The sequence below is a fragment of the Sorex fumeus genome, unplaced genomic scaffold (genome assembly GCF_029834395.1).
Source record: "Sorex fumeus unplaced genomic scaffold, SorFum_2.1 ptg000034l, whole genome shotgun sequence".
Classification (NCBI taxonomy): Eukaryota; Metazoa; Chordata; class Mammalia; order Eulipotyphla; family Soricidae; genus Sorex; species Sorex fumeus.
In genome coordinates, this window is record NW_026606091.1 from 24995500 (window position 1) to 25014926 (window position 19427).

Below are 19427 nucleotides of genomic sequence, written 5' to 3' on the forward strand. Positions count from 1 at the left end.
TTAAGTTTCAGAAAAGCGAAGCTGTGGATGTTTCTCTGTCTCTGGACATGTGACTACGTATATGGCTCTATGTCAGTACATTTCTTTATGGATGTATGTTAGTGTTTGTGTCTCTTTAACTGATGAAACAAGAAAAATAACTGGATGTTGCCTGGGAAGATTGCTCAAGTGGTAGAGTCCTGTGTTTGATGGCTGGCAGCATATGGCCTCCCAAGTACTCCTGAAAGTGGTTCTAGTGAGTGAGCCCAGAGCCTCACTGGCATAAGCACCAGCAGATGTGATCCCTATTTTTTAAATTACTGTATCCTATAGGATTCTCTCTGACAGTAGTGCTGACTTTTGTTTAAAGGAATTGTATGGCCCAGGATATCATGGACATGATATGAATCATGTCTGTGGAAACACATGACAGTAGTAGAAATGGCTGTAAGTCCCTGGGGGAGCTTCAGCACAAGCTTTGCATGCAGGAACCTCAGGTTCAATCACTGGAACCTCATGGTCTCAGAGCACTGAACTAGAATGTAGCCCATAAGCACTACCAGTTGTGGCCCCAAAACACAAACAGCAGCAACAAAGAATAATTCTCTTTATGATTTCCATTATCATATCAAAAAAATGAACACCAAGGATAAAATAAAAAGTAGGTATCATCTAACAATACCACTCATTATCAAAGGACCACACCCATCTACCACAGGTCAGCTTACTTCACAGAGACATGTATACTGCATGTGATACAGGGACATCTGCTCCTCCTCCTTGATTTGTAATTAGATAGCCCCTAGCCCCCAGGCTGGCTTACTGCGAGGAAACAAGGGTTTTGATTGGAGGATTCACCAAAAGATAAATTTACTCCAATGTCTGTAGCCTAGTTTATAGATAACCCAGAACTGCCTAGGTGACACAGTAAGAGTAGCCAGGATTCTATAACATTGGGGATAAATATGAAGCTTAATTAAAGAGCTTTGTGAACTCTGAAGAATGGCTATCCAGTGTGAATTGCAATCACCCCCACCGCACCCCCACTGATCCTTCTCCAACACTTTGCAGTACCTCAGTTATTATTTAGAGTAAGTATTTTATTACTTTATTTATATGAAATGTCTATTACATGCAGATTTATAAAAATGGAAAATAGATAAGTGGTTTCCTTCTCCTAGAAAGCTAGGAGAATCTAGTGAGATGACTCTAAGGGCTGAGGTTGATCTCAGCACCCTATGGTCCACTGAGCACCACAGGGAACAACCTCTAAGCACTGAGTCTTAAATAGCCTGGAGAATCCCTGAACACCCGTGGATATGGCCTCCAAATCAATAAAAGAGATACTATCTCACACACAAGAATACTTTGGCAATTGCCTCATTAATACTGTTGCCTCAACCTGAACCAACCAGCTAGATAATACATATGTGCCCATTTGTTTATTTGTGTATATTTGAAATGCCCATTGGGTATTTGAAAGAAGGCAGGAAGAGAAGAAAACAAAACATATGCTTATAAAAATGGTAACACCATTGATTATTTTATAAGTTTATTCCTCTTTTTAATTATTTACATATTACATCATTATCCTCTCTGAAAGAGATGCCAATTTTTAAAGAAAAAAATCTAGAAGAGTTGATTCTCGCTGCCCCTCCCCCCATCACCAGCAAAAATCACATAGCATTCACCTAACTACAACTAAAAACTAGAACCTTCTATCTCTCAAGAGTACTCAGGAATTCATCCCTTGCTATGCTGGCTCTATCATTGAGGCATTTTGCTGAGAAAGCTCAATGCTTGCTTGTGGGTTGGGCTAGATAGTAGTCGCATGATAAAGATCATTAAACCTCATTCTGTGGTCAGATGGCATCTGTGCAGTTCAGCTTCCACTCCCTTGCCCCATCTCTAACAGTCCCCATATACTGGGTCCACACACTTGTCTTTCAGAATTTTGCCAGTGAAGGCCTTCGCACCCTCATGGTGGCCTACCGAGAGCTGGATGAGGCCTTCTATGAGACCTGGAACGAGAAACACAGTAAAGCTTTCCTGACTTGGGAGAATCGAGAAAGTGAAATAGCATTTGTCTATGAAGAGGTCGAAAAAGAATTGGTGGTTAGTGTGACAAAGCCAGCAACACACTAAGGGCAGTATGGGAGTTGTTAGTCCGCAACTGAAAAAGAGATCTAAGAATGGCTTCCAGATGATCAAAAGCTTGAGGCTCAGTATATCCAGGGTCTTTGAATCTGTTAATAATGATAAAAGATACTAGTAAATTTCATCTTTCTGGCAGTGTTTCTTATCCCAAAGCTGCTCATAGAAGATATATAATCTACAGATGCCAGGATTTGGATAATGTATAAATTAAATAGTCTAGAGCCATTTGATAGAATTATCAAGGCAAAAATATTCACTCATTAGTTCAACATTCACTTGTTAAGTGACACCTATGTACTGTTTTAAACCCTGAGCATGTAGCACTAGGCAAAATAGATAAGAAAATAAGTTTTCTTTGGGGGATACACACACAAATAAAAGAAAAGCAAAAATAATAAGCTAGATGGTAAAAGTGTTATAGGGAATAAAATAAAGCTAGAGAATGCCGTGTGTGTGTGTGTGTGTGTGTGTGTGTGTGTGTGTGTGTGTGTGTAAGGGAAGAGTATAGTTGTTATTTTAAATTGATAGCATAGTTCTCACTGTGAAGGAGACATCTGAGCAGAGTCCTGAAGAAGATGGCAAGCCAAACAGATCCCTGATTTACTTTCCAGACAGACTGTACAGCAAGCCCATAGACCCAAAAACAGGGTAGGCCTTGATTGTTAGTTGAACAGCAGTGCATCTTCCATGGCATTATGGAAGTATTGACAGAAAGAAAGCATGGTGTTTGACAAAGATGCTTATAAAGGATACCTTAAAGAGTACTAGTATGTAGAATCAAATGAAATTCACCCAAGTTCTCGTAAGGTGAAAGAAATATGAGGATTCCTTGTCTAAATCCAACTTTTGGATTCCAATGTCAGGAAACATCTTATATAAACAAGGGCAAAGCAGTTTTGAGAATCAGACAATTTAGAAACAACACATAGCATTATCTGTGACCTAAGCAAGTCTTTTCCCTCTATGATTTATAATTTTCTATTCCTAAATTTTATTTTAGTGTATGATTTAAAAGTCATTGTTGTTAAGAGGCAAAATGCACTGAATGTTATATAATTGGGAACCTCATGCAAGGATAGAGCCAGCTTACTAAAAAGGATGTTTGTTGAGGTGACAGTTGAATGATACTAATGATCTGATTCTCTTTTTTTTAATGACTTATATTTATATTTGAAGCTACTAGGGGCCACAGCCATAGAAGACAAGCTGCAGGAACACGTACCTGAGACAATTATTAGCCTACACAAAGCAAATATTAAAATATGGGTTTTGACTGGAGATAAACAAGGTAAAAGAGGAGCTCTTTACCTGATGGATCTTCTTTCCTGTCCATATTAGTCATTTACTTATTTTCTTTTTCTTTTTCTTTTTCCCTAACAATTTATTTAATAATGTCCCAGGTCAAGTTCTTATGGGATATCTTCACTCCCAACCTTATATGCACTTTGATAAATATAAATTTTATGCAGTATTAGGCATTCTAGACATGTATTAATCAATCAATTAATACATACCTTTTCATTTAGGAACTTACAGCTTTAAACTTAATAGTCTTTGACTACACACGGTCTATTCCAAAAATTTATTTTTCTTACCATGCCCTGCCAATCACTCTGAAACTCCTCTTGATTATGCAACAGACTTTGCTCAGTTTGTCCTCTATTATCTGTATCCTGAAAAAAAATCTGAACTTATCTGTCTTTTGCTCTTACTCATTTAAGCATAGTTTACAAATATTAGTTTGATACTCCTAAAATATACCACTTTTATGATGTTTTCCTTTACTCAAATTATCTACAGTTACTCCATGTGATAAAAATGAACTTCTCTGTTGCCTTCAACACCTTGATAATCTATTCCTATCTTTCTATCTTTATATTACCATTATCTTTAACACAGCCAAACAAACCAGTTCCTAGAGCTGGAGAGATAGCACAGCGGGTAGGGCTTTTGCCTTGCATGCAGCTTACCCGGGTTCAATTCCCAGCATCCCATATGGTCCCCTGAGCACCGCCAGGAGTAACTCCTGAGTGCAGAGCCAGGAGTAACCACTGTGCATCGCTGGGTGTGACCCAAAAAGAAAAAAAAAAACAATTCCTGTTCTTGAGACTCTGGGTTGTTTCCCCATTTGAATTTTTTCTTCCCCTAAACAAATATTACTATCCATCAAGGCCTTCTTCCAAAACAGTACCCATAACAACTGCTATTTCTGTTCTGAATGTGGATAGTATTTGTAGCCAGTGGACTTATTTTTTTTAATATTTTATTCTGTCTCTCTGTCTGTCCTCCCATTGTGCATTGATTTGCTCAAGCAGGCACCAGTAACGTCTCCATTGTGAGACTTGTTGTTACTGTTTTTGGCATATCGAATACCTCACAGATAGCTTGCCAGGCTTTGCTGTGTGGGCGAGATATTTTGCTGGGCTCTCTGAGGGGGGCAGAGGAATTAAACCCGGGTCGGCTGCATGCAAGGCAAATGCCCTACCCACTGTGCTGTCACTCTAGCCCAATTTTTTATCAATAAAATAAATTCTATTAATTTGTTACTGTGAGGTACAGTAACAAAAATCTCATGTTTGAACTTTGACCATTCGATCATCAAACACCCATCCCTTCACCAGTGCACTCTTTCCACCACCAAAATCCCTAGGTTCCCCCCACCACATTCCACACCTCCCCCTGCCTATATGGCAGACAATTTGCAAAATATTCTTTCTCTACTTCAGTTACCTTTGATATTTCAAGACTAGTCCTACAACTTCTCATTCCTGTTGAAAATGCAATGCTAGACAATGTGATTTGTATTGCTTGTTATGGATAAAATATAATGTCATGCGGCCACAAGAGCAGCCACGCTTTCAAGGAATTCTAAGATTTTAATAATTAGGGTCTGAAGAAATCGCTGCAGCATGTTGCTGGGGTCCAAGATTTGTTTTTGTGTCTCTGGATCGTGGCCACATGGGAGCTTACGTAGATTGTGGGCAGTTATGACATCACCTCGGCATCCTATCGGGATGGGAGGAAGGAGGACCCACTCCTCCCCTGTCCCAAGAGACTTGGGGTTTGCCATCACCCCAAACTCATACCTGGTGCTTCTCACTGGCTTCTAGAAAATGGCGACTACTGGAGATCTTAGAGGACAGGCAGAGGGACAACACCCGTCCCCATCTGGAGCAGTCCAGCAGAGAAGGCCTTTTGCAAAGTCCAGGGCCATCTCTGCCAAAAGTTGCTCAGATCCGAGATTCATCTGTGTGTCTCTGGATCGTGGCCACGTGGGAGCTTAAGTAGATGGTGGGCAGATGTGACATCATCTTGGTGTCCCATCAGGGTGGGGGGAAGGAGTGGACTTAATTTTTTTATTACCTCCTTAGTTATAAATGTATTCCAAATTCAAGGTTTCTTAAAAGAATAAATGAAAATTTAATATAAATATATTATTTATTATAAATAAATAAATATAAATTCACATAAAATCTAGTATAGTGGGCTGAGGATGTGGCTCAGTGGTAGAGCACATACCTTGCATTGGGGTTCACTACCCAATGCCACAACAAAAAGAAAAAAATGCCTGACATAGAAATTGGTATGGTAATATTAAATAAAATGCATCTATCCTAATTGATATAAACTAAAATTATTTCAAGAAACAAAAAGACTTTGTGGAGAAGTATAAGTCAGATTGGTCTTAATTAATGATGTTACTACCAAGTCTGTACAAGTATAAGTCTCCTTTGACTTGAATATCATCTCCACCGACTCATGAAAATTAAAATTTTAGCTGCATTCAAGACAAACATGGAAAAATGGGTCCCACATTCCACTGTTAGAGCCTCTGTACACTGTGAAAACCTAGCCCTAATGTGATCTGTGTTCCCCCTGCCCTGCAGAGACAGCTGTGAACATTGCTTATGCTTGTAGAATATTTGAGAATGAAATGGATGGCATATTCACTTTGGAAGGCGATGATTATGAGACTGTTAGACAAGAACTCAGGTACATATGGGAAGATGGCCACAGTTTCTTCCTCAATTCAAGATTTCCCAGATCCATCTCAGTACCTGCTATGGGTCTCAAATTCCAAGAAGGAGCAGAAAATAACTGTATTTTAAAAAAAAAACCTAAACAAAATACTTGAAAGAACTTTGTGGCACATTAAGGAGTTGGAGTATAAGAGGGAGAGAAGTGTGAAATGGGGCACCAAAGGCCGAGGCGCATCTTGGGAGGCTGAGGTCTCCCTGGCTTCACAGTGGCCCTATACCCACATTGGACACTTTCCCTCTGGGGCACATTTCTCTTCCTAAGGTCTAGGACTTTGGTTCAGATTCTAACAAGTACTCTTTGCTTTCAGATCTGCAAGGGATCAAATGAAAATTGAAAACAACTCAGAATCGAATTCTTTCACAATGGAGTCAAAAATGTCTGATAGTCACCCTGATGAGATGTCCAGGGGCAAATACGGCCTGGTCATCAGTGGCTGCGGTCTGGTGGGCAAAACAGAATGAGAATACTGTTCTCTTCTTCCAAGGAACTTTTTCCTAGGTCCAACCCACTTCTGGGAAATTTCAGTCCCTTGCCCCGTGAATCACCTTATTCTCCCTCCCTTTGAGTACCCTTGCCTGACAGACTTTTTCCCAGTCTTCTGTAGAAATATAACAGCAACAATAATAATAATGAGGAGGAGGAAGAAACCAATGTTTTACTTATCCAAATGCTTCATAACTTATATGGTCTGTCACTAGGGGTAAAGGAGAGAGAGCAGAGCCAGTTCTTCAAAAATGTCACTTGGACTTCTGGCTCTTTTCGCTGCTTTGATTCTGTGAGGGCCCCTAACTATTTTCCCACTGGAGACTGGATCAGAAATGAGGATGCCTAGAACTGACTTGGCCTCCTTGTGGGTAGAACCCCTTGGGAGCAGCTTTGCCTGACCTATACGTAGTACAGGCACATGTAGATGGGAGGGGAGGGGCCTTAGAAGATCCTTTATTGAGTCTTTTGGGGTAGCCTGAAGGCTGGGTGTGTCCTGGTCTACAGGCCCGTGCTCTAGAAGGGAACATGGAGTTGGAACTGCTGCAGTTGGCGTGCTTGTGCAAGGGTGTGATATGCTGTCGGATGACACCCCACCAGAAGGCCCAGATGGTAGAGCTGGTGAAGAGGTACAAGAAGGTGGTGACACTGGCCATCGGGGATGGGGCCAATGACGTCAACATGATAAAAGGCATGTGAGGGGTAGGAGACAGTAGCCCCAAGCCATGAGCTTGTTCTTTCCTTTCTCCCATAACAGAACTGGTTGCACTGGCTGGCTCTTGCTTCTGCATTTCAAATGCATTATACATATGTGTGTGGGAAGGAGGGTGCCCAAGCAGTGTTCAGGGGTCCTCAGGACCTTTACCAATGCCAACCAGGTCAGCAAGGTCAAGTGAGGGTCCAGGGATGCAATGATGCTGAGGGCTATAGTAAGTACAAAGATCATCTAGGACAACTTTGAAGTACTAACTAGGCCAAGCATTGTTGAGTTACAGCATCAAAAAGTTCAAGGGACTGAAGAGTGCTGGTACACATGTTTCTAAGTCTAGAACCCTGGGTTCCATCCTTCACACTGCATGGTCTCCTAAGCACCATGAGGAGTGACCTCTGAGTCCTAAAATGGGTGAAGTCCCTAAGCACTCCCTGGGTGGCCAAACAAAAAAGCAAAATAAAGTACAGATGAAGGGGGCTGTAGTCTAACATGCAGGGGAAAGGCAATCCACTAAAGAGAACATACTCCCATTAGGAAGTACTAGTCTAAGCTGAGCCTAGCTGTGTTTTCCAAATGTGAAATAAGGGGTTTGTTCAACAAGAACACAGCCTTCTTTTATATGCTTCAGGCTGGGAACCCAGCAGACAAGTTCTGTGGCTGAGAAGCTTCTGGGGTTTCTTTGCAGCTGCTGACATTGGGGTTGGCATCTGTGGCCAGGAAGGAATGCAAGCCATGCTCAATAGTGACTTCTCCTTCAGCCAGTTCCACTATCTTCGGCGTCTCCTGTTGGTCCATGGCCGCTGGTCCTATATTCGCATGTGCAAATTTCTCAGCTATTTCTTTTACAAAAACTTTGCCTTCACTGTGATACACTTCTGGTATGCTTTCTACAGTGGATTCTCTGCACAGGTAGGTGAGTTGGCACTCTGGTCAACTGCATCTTCCCTTGTAATTCCCTTGCCCCAACTTTATACCCTTTTTTCTATAGTAACTAATGTGTGATACATGGTCATCCATCCTTAATACTGATACCGCCCCCACCCCTACACTTTACTTCATTGTCACTGTCATTGTCACTGTCCTCCCGTTGTTCATCGATTTGCTCGAGCAGGCCCAGTAACGTCTCCATTGGAGGCTTTGTTGTTACTGTGTTTGGCATATCGAATGCGTCACAGGGAGCTTGCCAGGCTCTGCTGTGTGGGCGAGATACTCTTGGTAGTTTGCCGCGCTCTCCGAGAGGGGCGGAGGAATCAAACTCGGGTCAGCCATGTTGGCTGCGTGCAAGGCAAACGCCCTACCACTGTGCTATCGCTTCAGCCGGGCGTGGTGGCGCGCGCCTGTAGTCCCAGCTACTCCGGAGGCTGAGGCCGGAGGATTGCTTGAGTCCAGGAGTCCTGGGCTGTAATGCGCTATGCCGATCAGGTGTCCGCACTAAGTTCAGCATCAATATGGTGACCCTCCAGGAGCGGAGGACCACCAGGTTGCCTAAGGAGGGGTGAACTGGCCCAGGTCGGAAACGGAGCAGGTCAAAACACTTTACTTCAGATTTCTAAATTCCCATTTTTTTTCTATGCCTTGGGCTTGATATTAACTGATCTTTTTTTCTGGAAGGGGTTGCATGGTGCTCGGGGGCTATGCTTGGCTCAGTGCTCAGGAGTGACCCCAGGAAGTGCTCATGGGACCATATGCAGTGACAGGGGTTGAACCAGGGTCAGCCACATGCGAACAGGCACTTTACCTCCTATACTATCTCTCTAGTCCCTAGGCATTGACTCTTCGAAACACTTCTTTAAAGTATCATACCATTTTTCTGATTTTGAGACCCAGAGTTTTTACACATAAATAATGGGGGAAGATGGGTGAATTCCTGGGTTTGCCGACAGCTTTAACATCTAAAGTAATCTTTATGGTTTGTATGTGCCTTGCCATACAAACCAGTTATAGGATTTTGTAGCCATACTGGTTGGGAAAACTGCTTCCATTTATTTCTCCTTTCCCATCCCAACATACATATCCCAAACACACAATTGTCCTCTGTTAAATTAATTCATATCCACATCTCAATACAAAATCCCTCCCAATAGACACCCTGATTTTTATGTTTTAAAGGGGGCTTTTTCTTATGAGAAGATTTTTCAAGAATTTCTCCAATATTCCCCAACAGGAACAACCTCAGTTATCTTTGATCATCCTTGCTGCTTTGGGGGAGCCCAGGGGAACAGCCCACAATATTAGATGCTTGCCCCTCTCTAGCCTAGCAAAGCTGTTCTGTAGTTGTCTATATGAATGTGTAACTGATGACCCCTTGTGGTTAGTATGGAAAGAAATTCCCTAGGTCTTTGCTTGTCAGTGTGAGAAAGTGTCTGGTGCTATCAGATGAGTATCATAAATCAGATAGAAAAGAGTCACACTGGAGCCTCAAGGCACCTGCGGCTTCTGGTGCACTCCCAGCTTCCTGTCCCTATCCCCTTGGTAATGGCTACTCTCTTGCCCCAGGGCTCCCTTCCACTTCTTGCTTCTCTGAATTAAATTTAAAGAGCATCACTATCTGCCCTTATTCCTTACTTGATTTCATAGTCATATTTTTTTTGGCTTTTTGAGTCTTTTTTTTTGGCTTTTTGATGCTCAGGGGTTGCTCCTGGCTCTGCAACTCAGGAATTACTCTTAGCAGTGCTTGGGGGACCACATGGGATGCCAAGATTCAAACCTGGGTCAACTGCATGCAAGGCAAACACCCCACCTGCTGTACTATTATTGCTCTGACCCCGCCAGATATTTTTGCTGAAAATTTTTTCCAATTCCTCTCCCCAAAAGGTGAGCTGCTATATTAGTAAATTGGAACAGACACTAACTTGGGGGCTTCAAATCAAATCAAACAGACTCTTCCTGTTAGGGGGTGCAAGTCTCAGAAACTCTTACTCCCACCCCTAGTCTGCAGAGAAAATGTACCCCCCCCACACACACACACCTTTCTCCCCCAATTCCCACACTGTTAGTGTGAGGTATTTCCTATTTTACCCAAAGCCCTCTGCCAGCCAACCCCTAGCCAACAATAAGGGTCTAAGCCAGGGCCTTCTGTCCACACTCCCTGACTCCATCCCACACGCCCCTAGGGAATACCAGATCCCCTTGCTGTCCACATACTGTAGCATTCATTCTTCATCTCCCTCACCTCTCATCCGTGGTAGTTTATGGGTATGATGGAGGTTTTTAAGATTATTATAAATCAGTACTTTAAAAAAGAGAAATAAAAGAGCTATGGGATTATATGCATGACAGAATTTTCCAAATCAGTCTTTAAGGGCTAGTCACAAATAAGCTTGATGTGGTCTTGTCTCAGATCTGGGGCCCAGGTCTGAACAGAATAGAGACAAAGAGAGACGGCCTCAGCCTTCTTAGATCTCTGAACTGTCTATCCTGCTTTAGATTTGTGTGGTGGTAGATGAGCCAAGGGGAAATGAGAACTAGAATGTCTTTTACCTGAGAAGTGGAAGTGGAACTTTAGATATCCTGAGATATTTAGATACCCTAAGATATCTCCTTGTATTCTTCCAGACAGTTTATGATACCTGGTTTGTTGCTTTCTACAACTTGATGTACACCTCCCTCCCTGTCCTTGGATTGTGTCTATTTGACCAGGTAAGATCACAACAAAACTTTCAGTCAGGACTTGAAGCCACTGGGCCCCTGATGAGTATTTGCCAAAATAAGGAGGATTGCAAAAGCTGAGTTCTACAAAATCAAATGTAAATGGAATAATTTCTAGAGCAAGGAAGGAATGCGTAGAGGTAGAATGGGATATTACCTAGAAACGTATCATGGGATAAAGAATTTTCCACAGAGTATAATCATCAGTTTCAGAAATCCAAATTTTCATTTTAACTTTGTAAAGGATAACATGAAAATTGTTCTAACAGGACAACTGATCCACACAACAAAGAGCGGTGAAAGGGTGGAAGGGGAGGTGACTAAAGAGAAGGGTGTTGGAAATGGGATAAATGTTCTTTATCCCACTGGTGATGGGTGTGGTGTTGGAACTGGAAGCTGTCATTAACACTATTGAAATCACACAACCCTAATCATTAAAAAAGAAGATTTTTAATAAAAAGAAAGAAATTTGTGCTATAAAATCAATTGGGTGAGGAAAAACAGTGAAAGGAAATAGGTATTGTGAAATAACCAGGTAAAGCAAGGAGCTTTAAGAAAGAAGGGACTCATACAGAGATAATGAGATTATTGACCAAATGCAGGAAGGTGTAGGTGAGTGTACTAAAGACCAAACCTGGAAATGTGGATAGAATATCTTGAATTAGAGAGATTACTTAAGGAATACCATCTGTAATATCCAGAAATCCCTGGGCATTGAGGGTCCTAATGCTTCTTAACTCTCTCTCTTCTTACCCAACCTCCAGTCCTAGCACCTCAAAAGAAAAATTAACTAGCTGAAATATTAAGATATCAAAGTTCCTGGTCTCCATCAGAGTAGGGAAAAAATCTCTGTCAAGTAATAACCAGTCTCAGAGCAGCAAAAGAAATGAGTTATGTCACTCAGTAGTCTTATCTAGGCTGGAGATGTGACACTTAGCATGTTTGAGGTCCTGGGTTTGATCACTGCTACTGCAAAAAGTAAATACACAGCGCCCCCAAATGTCCTATCCAGCTTCAGTGGTCTAGATATCTACAATCTCTCAAAACAAGTCCAGAGCTTTATTATCCAGAGTTTTAGATTTAGAAGGTAAAGATGATCCCGAGTTCTCCATCTAGAGAATCCTCTCATCTGAGTTCATCAGTAGCTATGGAAATGGGAGTAGTGTCATAGTACACGAATACTCCAAGGAAGTGATTGCTCCCTGTTGGCCTCCCCTCTCCTTGCACTCCTTGTTGGCCTCCCCTCTCCTTGATTTTTGACACAGAGAAAACTAAAGAAACACTAATAACTCCTGACCCAACTGGCTCCATCCCAAACTCCACTCCTCCAACCTATCTATTAATGGTCCCCTTTACCAACTTCTCAAGCCTAACTGCTTCCAGGTCCCACCCACCTCCACCCTATCCACCCCACCCCCACACCACACACATGGTACTAGCTTTCTTCCATGACCTACATCTTTGCTTAGAGAGTAGGACTTCAGGACGGTCTGTGGTCACTGCTCTATTCTCTGGTTCAGCTTCTCAAGTAATCCTTGAAGAAGCTACTAGGCAGCCTGGCAACAGACTCTCTGATGAAGATGGAACCTTCTATGGAGAGACCCTGAGCCTTCTGCCTTACCCTCTGGTACTTCCAGGATGTGAATGAAACATGGAGCCTGAATTTCCCAGAGCTATATGAGCCAGGCCAATTCAACCTATATTTCAACAAAAAGACATTTGTGAAGTGTTTAATACATGGCATCTACAGTTCCTTGGTGCTGTTCTTTATCCCTCTGGGAACCATTTACGACACAGTGCACAGTGATGGGAAGGATGTTTCCGACTACCAGTCTTTCTCTCTGATGGTGCAGACCTCCTTGCTCTCCGTGGTCACAGCACAGGTGTGTCCAGTGGGAAGGGGGCTGGGGAGAAGATTGGAAAGGGGGACTGCCTGGAAGAGAGGGAGGAAAGGGTGGAGAGAAGAGAAAGGAACATCCTCCATTAGAAATTGATTAGGGAGGTGGCTGCTAGGTGTGACTATAAGTGATTATAAAGTATTACATGTAAGACGATACTTTTCAGATTGCCCTCGAGACAACCTGCTGGACCGTGATCAGCCACGTAATCACCTGGGGTAGCCTGGGCTTCTACTTTTGCTTCTCATTCCTACTGTACAGTGATGGCTTGTACCTACTGTTTCCGAGCTTCTTCCCATACCTAGGTAAGGCTCTGCCTGGTGTTTAACAAAGGATTGGACTGAATATATTTATTTCAGTAAATTTTACTAAGTAACTGTCATAGGTGCTGGGCTCTGTGAATATGTGTATGCTGTCTATCTAAAAGAACTTAAAAAATCTATGGAAAAGAGTTTACCTTATTCAATGTCTAAGATATTCTCAGATGGTTTATCTAATTTGATCTTTGTAAGTATCCTATGAGGTAGGCAGGGAGAAAATTATTAGCACAATTTTAAATTTTAGAGATTTTTTTAAAACTATATTTGTTAAATAAAAGCTCCTGGCTCCCAATTCAACAAGCATCATCTTATTGTTTTCCCCAATAATTTTCCTACTCTCATCTCCAACTGATGAATAAAAAATACAGGATATAGCTATGTAGATGTCAGATGGCCCCACCTCTTGTTAAACCATACATTTCCCCCCTTCCAACACCCTCTACCCTGTTCCGGTGTCAAAGCAATATTCTAGGAGTCCTTTTCATCTATACCCACCTCTTCTACCCTGCCTTTAGAGGGAGGCAAAGGTGACTTTGACTGCACAAAGGTCCTCACTGCAGTTCGTTTGCATTTGTTTTAATTCTCAAGAGACCAAACTCTCCAAATTAGTAATTCCTGTCTTTGGACTGGAGAGCTCACTTCTGGCTGACAGTTGGGGGAGCCCATCCCACAACCACCTCTACCCCAAAGCTTAGGTTCAATCTTCCCCCTCCTGGTTCATTGTTTACAGGTGTGGCCAGGAACACGATGAAGCTGCCACAGATGTGGCTGAGCCTTTTCCTCTGCATCGTCCTCTGTACGTTGCCTTTTACTGGGTACCAATTTCTCAAATCATTAATGTGGCCTATAAGCACAGACAAGGTGAGTGCAACAGGAAATCTACCCAGATATAATTAATTGTCTTTGCCTATATCTCTATGAATAAAAACTATGTCCCCATTCTCTAACTGCAGGTTATTGAGAGAATTCATCATAGGATGAAAGAGCGAAGGCCAAGACTAAAACAGACCAGAACAAGACAGTCAAACATTCGCCGTTCTGCCTATGCATTCTCTCACACACAGGGCTTTGGGGCCCTCATCACTTCTGGCAAGACAGACAAGTTCAAGGAAGACCTTGATACTCAAAAAAAATGTAGATATCCATAGGGAAACCCCAAAGGACTCTGTTATTTTACTTCCTTTCTTATATTGACACAATTTAGTAAGGAGGAATTAGAGCCCCTGGGAGCCCAGTGTGAACCTGCTTCACTCTTCAGGGGCTTTAACTCTTTATTCGGTGTCCAGGAAAGGTAAGGAAGAATCCCCCACATATCTATCAGAGATGGGACATTTCAAGAAAGAACAACATCGAACAACATGGAAAAGGACCTCCCTTCCACCAACCTTTCCCAGTTTTAATCCAGAGAAGCAAATGGGAAGAGGCAGGTGAAGGAGGGTAGCATGGAAAAGGAGGAGGTGGGAGGAGGACCCAGTTTCCTATAGCAGAGCAACTGTGATCCTATACAAATGTGCTCCTATCCAGGCAACCTTTCAGGTTTATCTCAGAAACTCAGAGTAAGTCTTTTGACTTGTCCTGGGTTGCAAAGGAAATAATTATGAAAAGCTGATCATAAATTAATGAATAGGCTTCTGGAATCCCCAAAAATGGAAGAGGTGCTTTTCTCGATAGGACAACTCAAGATTTTTCTTTTTTTCCCCCTCTCAACCCCTGGGACCCTAGAACTGACATCTTTTTAGGATGAGGACTGAGAAGCAGTGACCAGGATATTTTTTCATCTTTTCTTGAGGGAAACACAATTGGTGAATATTTGTCTTCATTCTACAAATTATTTTGAGAAGAAACTATGTATTTGGAAAATTGTTTCTAAGAAGTGTATGGAATAAAATGCTTATTTTGGAGTGTAAAGACTTGTATGATTTATTAGCCCCAGTGAAAATACCATAGTCCTAGCAATATCATTGGTTTCCCAAGACCCTTTCCTTTTAAATTAGACCAAATATTCTCCTCCCTCCCCTTTTCTCCCTCTTATTCTCATTTTACAGCTACTTTTCTCATTTTCCATTCCACTTTTCTACTTCTGTTGCTTAACATTATATATTGGCCTGTGTCTTTTAAACATATTTTAGCTAAAATATTGGTACTCAAAGCTCAATCCTAGATTCTCTGTTCATCTTTCTCTGTAAGTCTTTCTTTTTTTTTTTTTCATTTTTTTGTAGGAGTACTGCTATTTATTCAGCCACTGATTAGCTGATTGAATTGGGCATCAACTCCACCTTAATTTTTATTTATTTTTTTCTTTTTATATTTATTTATTGAATCACTGTGGGAAAAGTTACTAAGCTTTCAGGTTTAAGTCTTGGTCATACAATGATCAAACCCCTTTCCCTTCACCAGTACTCATTTTTCACCACCAAGAACCCCAGTATACCCCCCTCCCACACACCAAATGCCTGTGAGGCAGATGATTTCTACTTAACTCTTCTCTACATTGATTACATTCATTACTTCGAGAAAAGATGCACCATTATTGTTTAGAATTTCCCCCCAAACAATCAGAATTGCTGAAAAGGCATTGTGAAATATTTTGTTTTCTATAGCTGGTTATAAGAATCTTATAATGTCACGTGGCCACGATTTTGGATTCCTGCAAAGAGCCAGATAATTACGAGATTGGTTTCTGTGTGTCTGGTGTTATGGTGGTGCCAGAGAGCCGCTCGTGGGGGGTAACTCGTGACCTCAGTAGGGCCTGAAGGACGTACTGGTATCGCCCCCCTTCCTATGAGACTGCAGCTGCCCCATCACCACCAGCTCATACCTGGCTTTCCTATAAGCTCTGAGGCGGCAGCCACCTTGTTGCCAGGGGGGGAAAAGGCAGAAGGGAGCAACACCTTTTCCCTCCTGGGGAAGCATGGCGCCATAGTTTAACACATGGTCCATTCACTTTTCTTCTGCAAGCTGCTGGGCTCTGGACTAAGTCCTTTTGCCTCTAGAGCCATGGCCGTGCCAGAGAGCTGCTTGTGGGGGGCAATTCATGACCTCGGTAGGGCGTGAAGGATGAGCCGGTACCATCCCCCTTCCCATGAGACTGCAGTTGCCCCATCACCGCCGGCTCGTACCTGACTTTCCTATAAGCTCTGAGGTGGTGGCCACCTTGCTGCCAGGTGGGGAAAAGGCGGAAGGGAGCAACACCCTTTCCCTCCTGGGGAGGAATGGCGCTGTAGTTTAATGCATAGTCCATTCACTTTTCTGCCACAAGCTTCCAGGCTCTGGATTAAGTCCTTTTGCCTCTGGAGCCATGGCTGTGCCAGAGAGCCGCTTGTGGGGGGCAACTCGTGGTCTCAGTAGGGAGTGAAGGACAAGCCGGTACCGCCCCCCTTCCCATGAGACTGCAGTTGCCCCGTCACCACTAGCTCATACCTGGCTTTCCAATAAGCTCTGAGCCGGCGGCTACCTTATATGCAATCCAGATGCATTTCTGCCAAAAGCCGCTGGGTTTCAAGATTTGTTTCTGAGTCTCCCGTATCATGGCTATTAATCAACTTGATCAGGAGCCAGAGAGGCCATTTGTAGGCGGTGACTTGGGGTCTCGTTGGGATGGGGAGAAAGAGTCGGCTCCACCCCCATGTGGTAAGGTCCCGTGTGTGTCGTCACTGCAGGCCCAAACCTGACTGTCCAGTGGCCTCTGGAGGATGGTGGTCACCAGGCCGCCAGGGGGAAAAGGCCAAGGTACAAACCTATTCCCACCTGGAGTGGCCCAGCGCCAGTAACCTACTGCAGGAACAGGACGCATTTCTGCCAAAAGCCTTTGGGTTCTGAGATTCGTTTCTGAGACTCTGGGATCATGGCCATTAAGCAGTTCGATCAGGAACCAGAGAGGCCATGCCTCCAATTATATAGCTGAGCTAGAGGTGGTTTGTGGGTGTGTCTCCCACATACCTAACTTTTGGCCATTTACTTTCTTGGTAAACTTTGCCCCAAGTTTTTGGGGTCTGACCAAAGGCACAGCAGCAATTTTGGGGTATCTGAAAGTCTGACATTGCCATCAGGCTGCTGATGCACTCACCTCACAGGTACAGATTGACCTGCTGGCAGCACCATACCCCCTGTAAGTCTGTCTTGACTGAATTTATTTAATAACAAAACAAAGATTCCTAACTCTACTACATCTCCTAGAGCAGATCTATATATGAACCTGACTCCAAAAGATTTCACTGGTTTAAAGCTTAGTGTTTATTTTTGGTTTGGGAGCAAAACCTGTATGTACTCAGGAACTACTCCTGAAACTGCTCAGTGAACCATTTGTGGTACTAGGATTTGAACCCAGATCATGGCCACAACCACATGCTAGGCAAGTGCCATGTCTTTGTACAATTTCTCCAGCTCCCCCTTTTTTTAAATTTTTTTTAATTTTATAAGGTGGTTCACAATATTTGATTACAGTTAATATTCAAACAGCAATTCCACCACCATTACACCTTCCCACCACCAAATTTGGGATGTTTCCATCCCAAGCCCCATCTCTGTCCCAAAGCACAACAGAAATAATATTTTGTATTTTCTGTTATGGAAAACCACTAAAAATGCTACCCAAAAGTATCCATAGAGGAGACAGTGTGAAGATTGTTCTACTTTGGCAGGTGCCATTAAGATATTCTTTAGAATATCACTAACATATTGTTAAAGGTCGAGTGATGTGAACTTTTGTATATGTATCTGAAACTCTGTATATATGCATATATATATATATTTCCCTCTATGATTTGTTGCCTGCTATCTGAACCCCATCAGTGTGGTGTGGTACTTATGGAGAATGTGTAGGGAGTGTCTTATGATGAGTTGCATGGCCACACAGTCCAGGAATACATTCACTCGTACGTGAGGCTTGGCCCAAGCATGTGTGGTGGCTGCCGTTGGTTCTGGAGGTTTTCGTCTGTGGGGCTGGTCCTTTGGGGTGGGGAGAGCTCTCACACGCCCCCCTCTGGGGCACCCCAAGTGAAACAGCCTGGCATGGAATCCAGCAGTCCAGCGGCATGGCTATGGCAGGTGTCATGTTGCTCCCTTCCGGGAGAAAAAGCCATGTGATCTGAATGGTGATGAGGAGATTATCTGGCACCAGCAGGAGGTGGCTTGTGGGCATGACCCCTGGTTCACTGGAGATGAGGGGGAAATGGGCAGAGGATCTCCACTCCCAGTCACCAGCTCCCCTTTACATTGTTAGATCACAGAAAAACTCATAGCTTCCCAACCTGTGTTAATCATTTTCCCCAAAACTTCATCCCAGCATACCACTACCATCACTCTAGTCACCTAAGACAGAATTGTGGGAATTATATTCTAATCTTCCTCTACTCTGATATCAAATAAATCATTAAAAAGCATAAATCTTACACCTATATTATGTCTTGTTTTCACTTCCTTCCACATTATTACCATTGTCCTTGGTCAGACTTTTATCATCTGTCACTTGAAGTATTGCATAAAACTTCCCGACTCAGCTTCCTTGTCTTCCCCTATCTAAAATATCACCTACATTACATTCATAGTAACTTCCTGAAAGACTAACTCATTGGTATCAAGCTCCAACTTGGTATCAAGCCCCAATATTCTTAAAGAAATTCCCCTGCCCCTGGATCAAGTTGAAATTGGAACCTTTTACTATGAGGCCCTCTCAGTCTTGTATTCCATTCCTCCTCCATGTGCCTCCTCCAATACTATTTGTACCACCATTTGTGCCACCCAACATGCTGTTTTTACATCCTAAAATCCTGTTTCTTATCTTCTTCTAATCTAGTAAATTCCTGGTTACCCTTCAAAACTCAGAAAACGTGGAACTAGATTGAGAGACAGAGACAAAGAGAGAGAGAATAAAAGTGCCTGCCATAAAGGCAGGCTGGGGTGGGGGTGGGCAGGAAGAAAACTGGGAACATTGGTAGCTAGAAATGTACATTTGTGAAGAGTTGGGTGTTGGAACATTATATGACCGAAACCCAATCATGAACAACTTTGTATCTGTGTATATAATGGTGATTCAGTTTAAAAAAACTTTTTAAAGAAATAGTGGTTTCTCAATGCCTCTTTTGCAAACCACAACACCCAAAACGAGAGAGAGAACAGAGGGGAATGCCCTGTCACAGAGGCAGGGTAGGATGGGGGTATGCGGGGTGGGAGGGATACTAGGATCCGTGG

At 42.8% G+C, this 19427-nt stretch overlaps 1 protein-coding gene across 1 annotated transcript in view; it reads left to right on the top strand.

The window, feature by feature from the left end:
• LOC130026586 (phospholipid-transporting ATPase FetA-like) overlaps positions 1–19427 on the top strand; it is a 157221-nt gene that overhangs the window by 124515 nt on the left and 13279 nt on the right. The window contains exons 16-26 of the mRNA XM_056117430.1: positions 1930–2094; positions 3313–3424; positions 6024–6129; positions 6485–6620; positions 7168–7351; positions 8058–8281; positions 10928–11011; positions 12658–12903; positions 13085–13223; positions 13969–14099; positions 14192–14372. Of these exons, the coding sequence (XP_055973405.1) occupies positions 1930–2094; positions 3313–3424; positions 6024–6129; positions 6485–6620; positions 7168–7351; positions 8058–8281; positions 10928–11011; positions 12658–12903; positions 13085–13223; positions 13969–14099; positions 14192–14372 (1708 nt within the window). The remainder of the gene's footprint in view (positions 1–1929; positions 2095–3312; positions 3425–6023; positions 6130–6484; positions 6621–7167; positions 7352–8057; positions 8282–10927; positions 11012–12657; positions 12904–13084; positions 13224–13968; positions 14100–14191; positions 14373–19427) is intronic.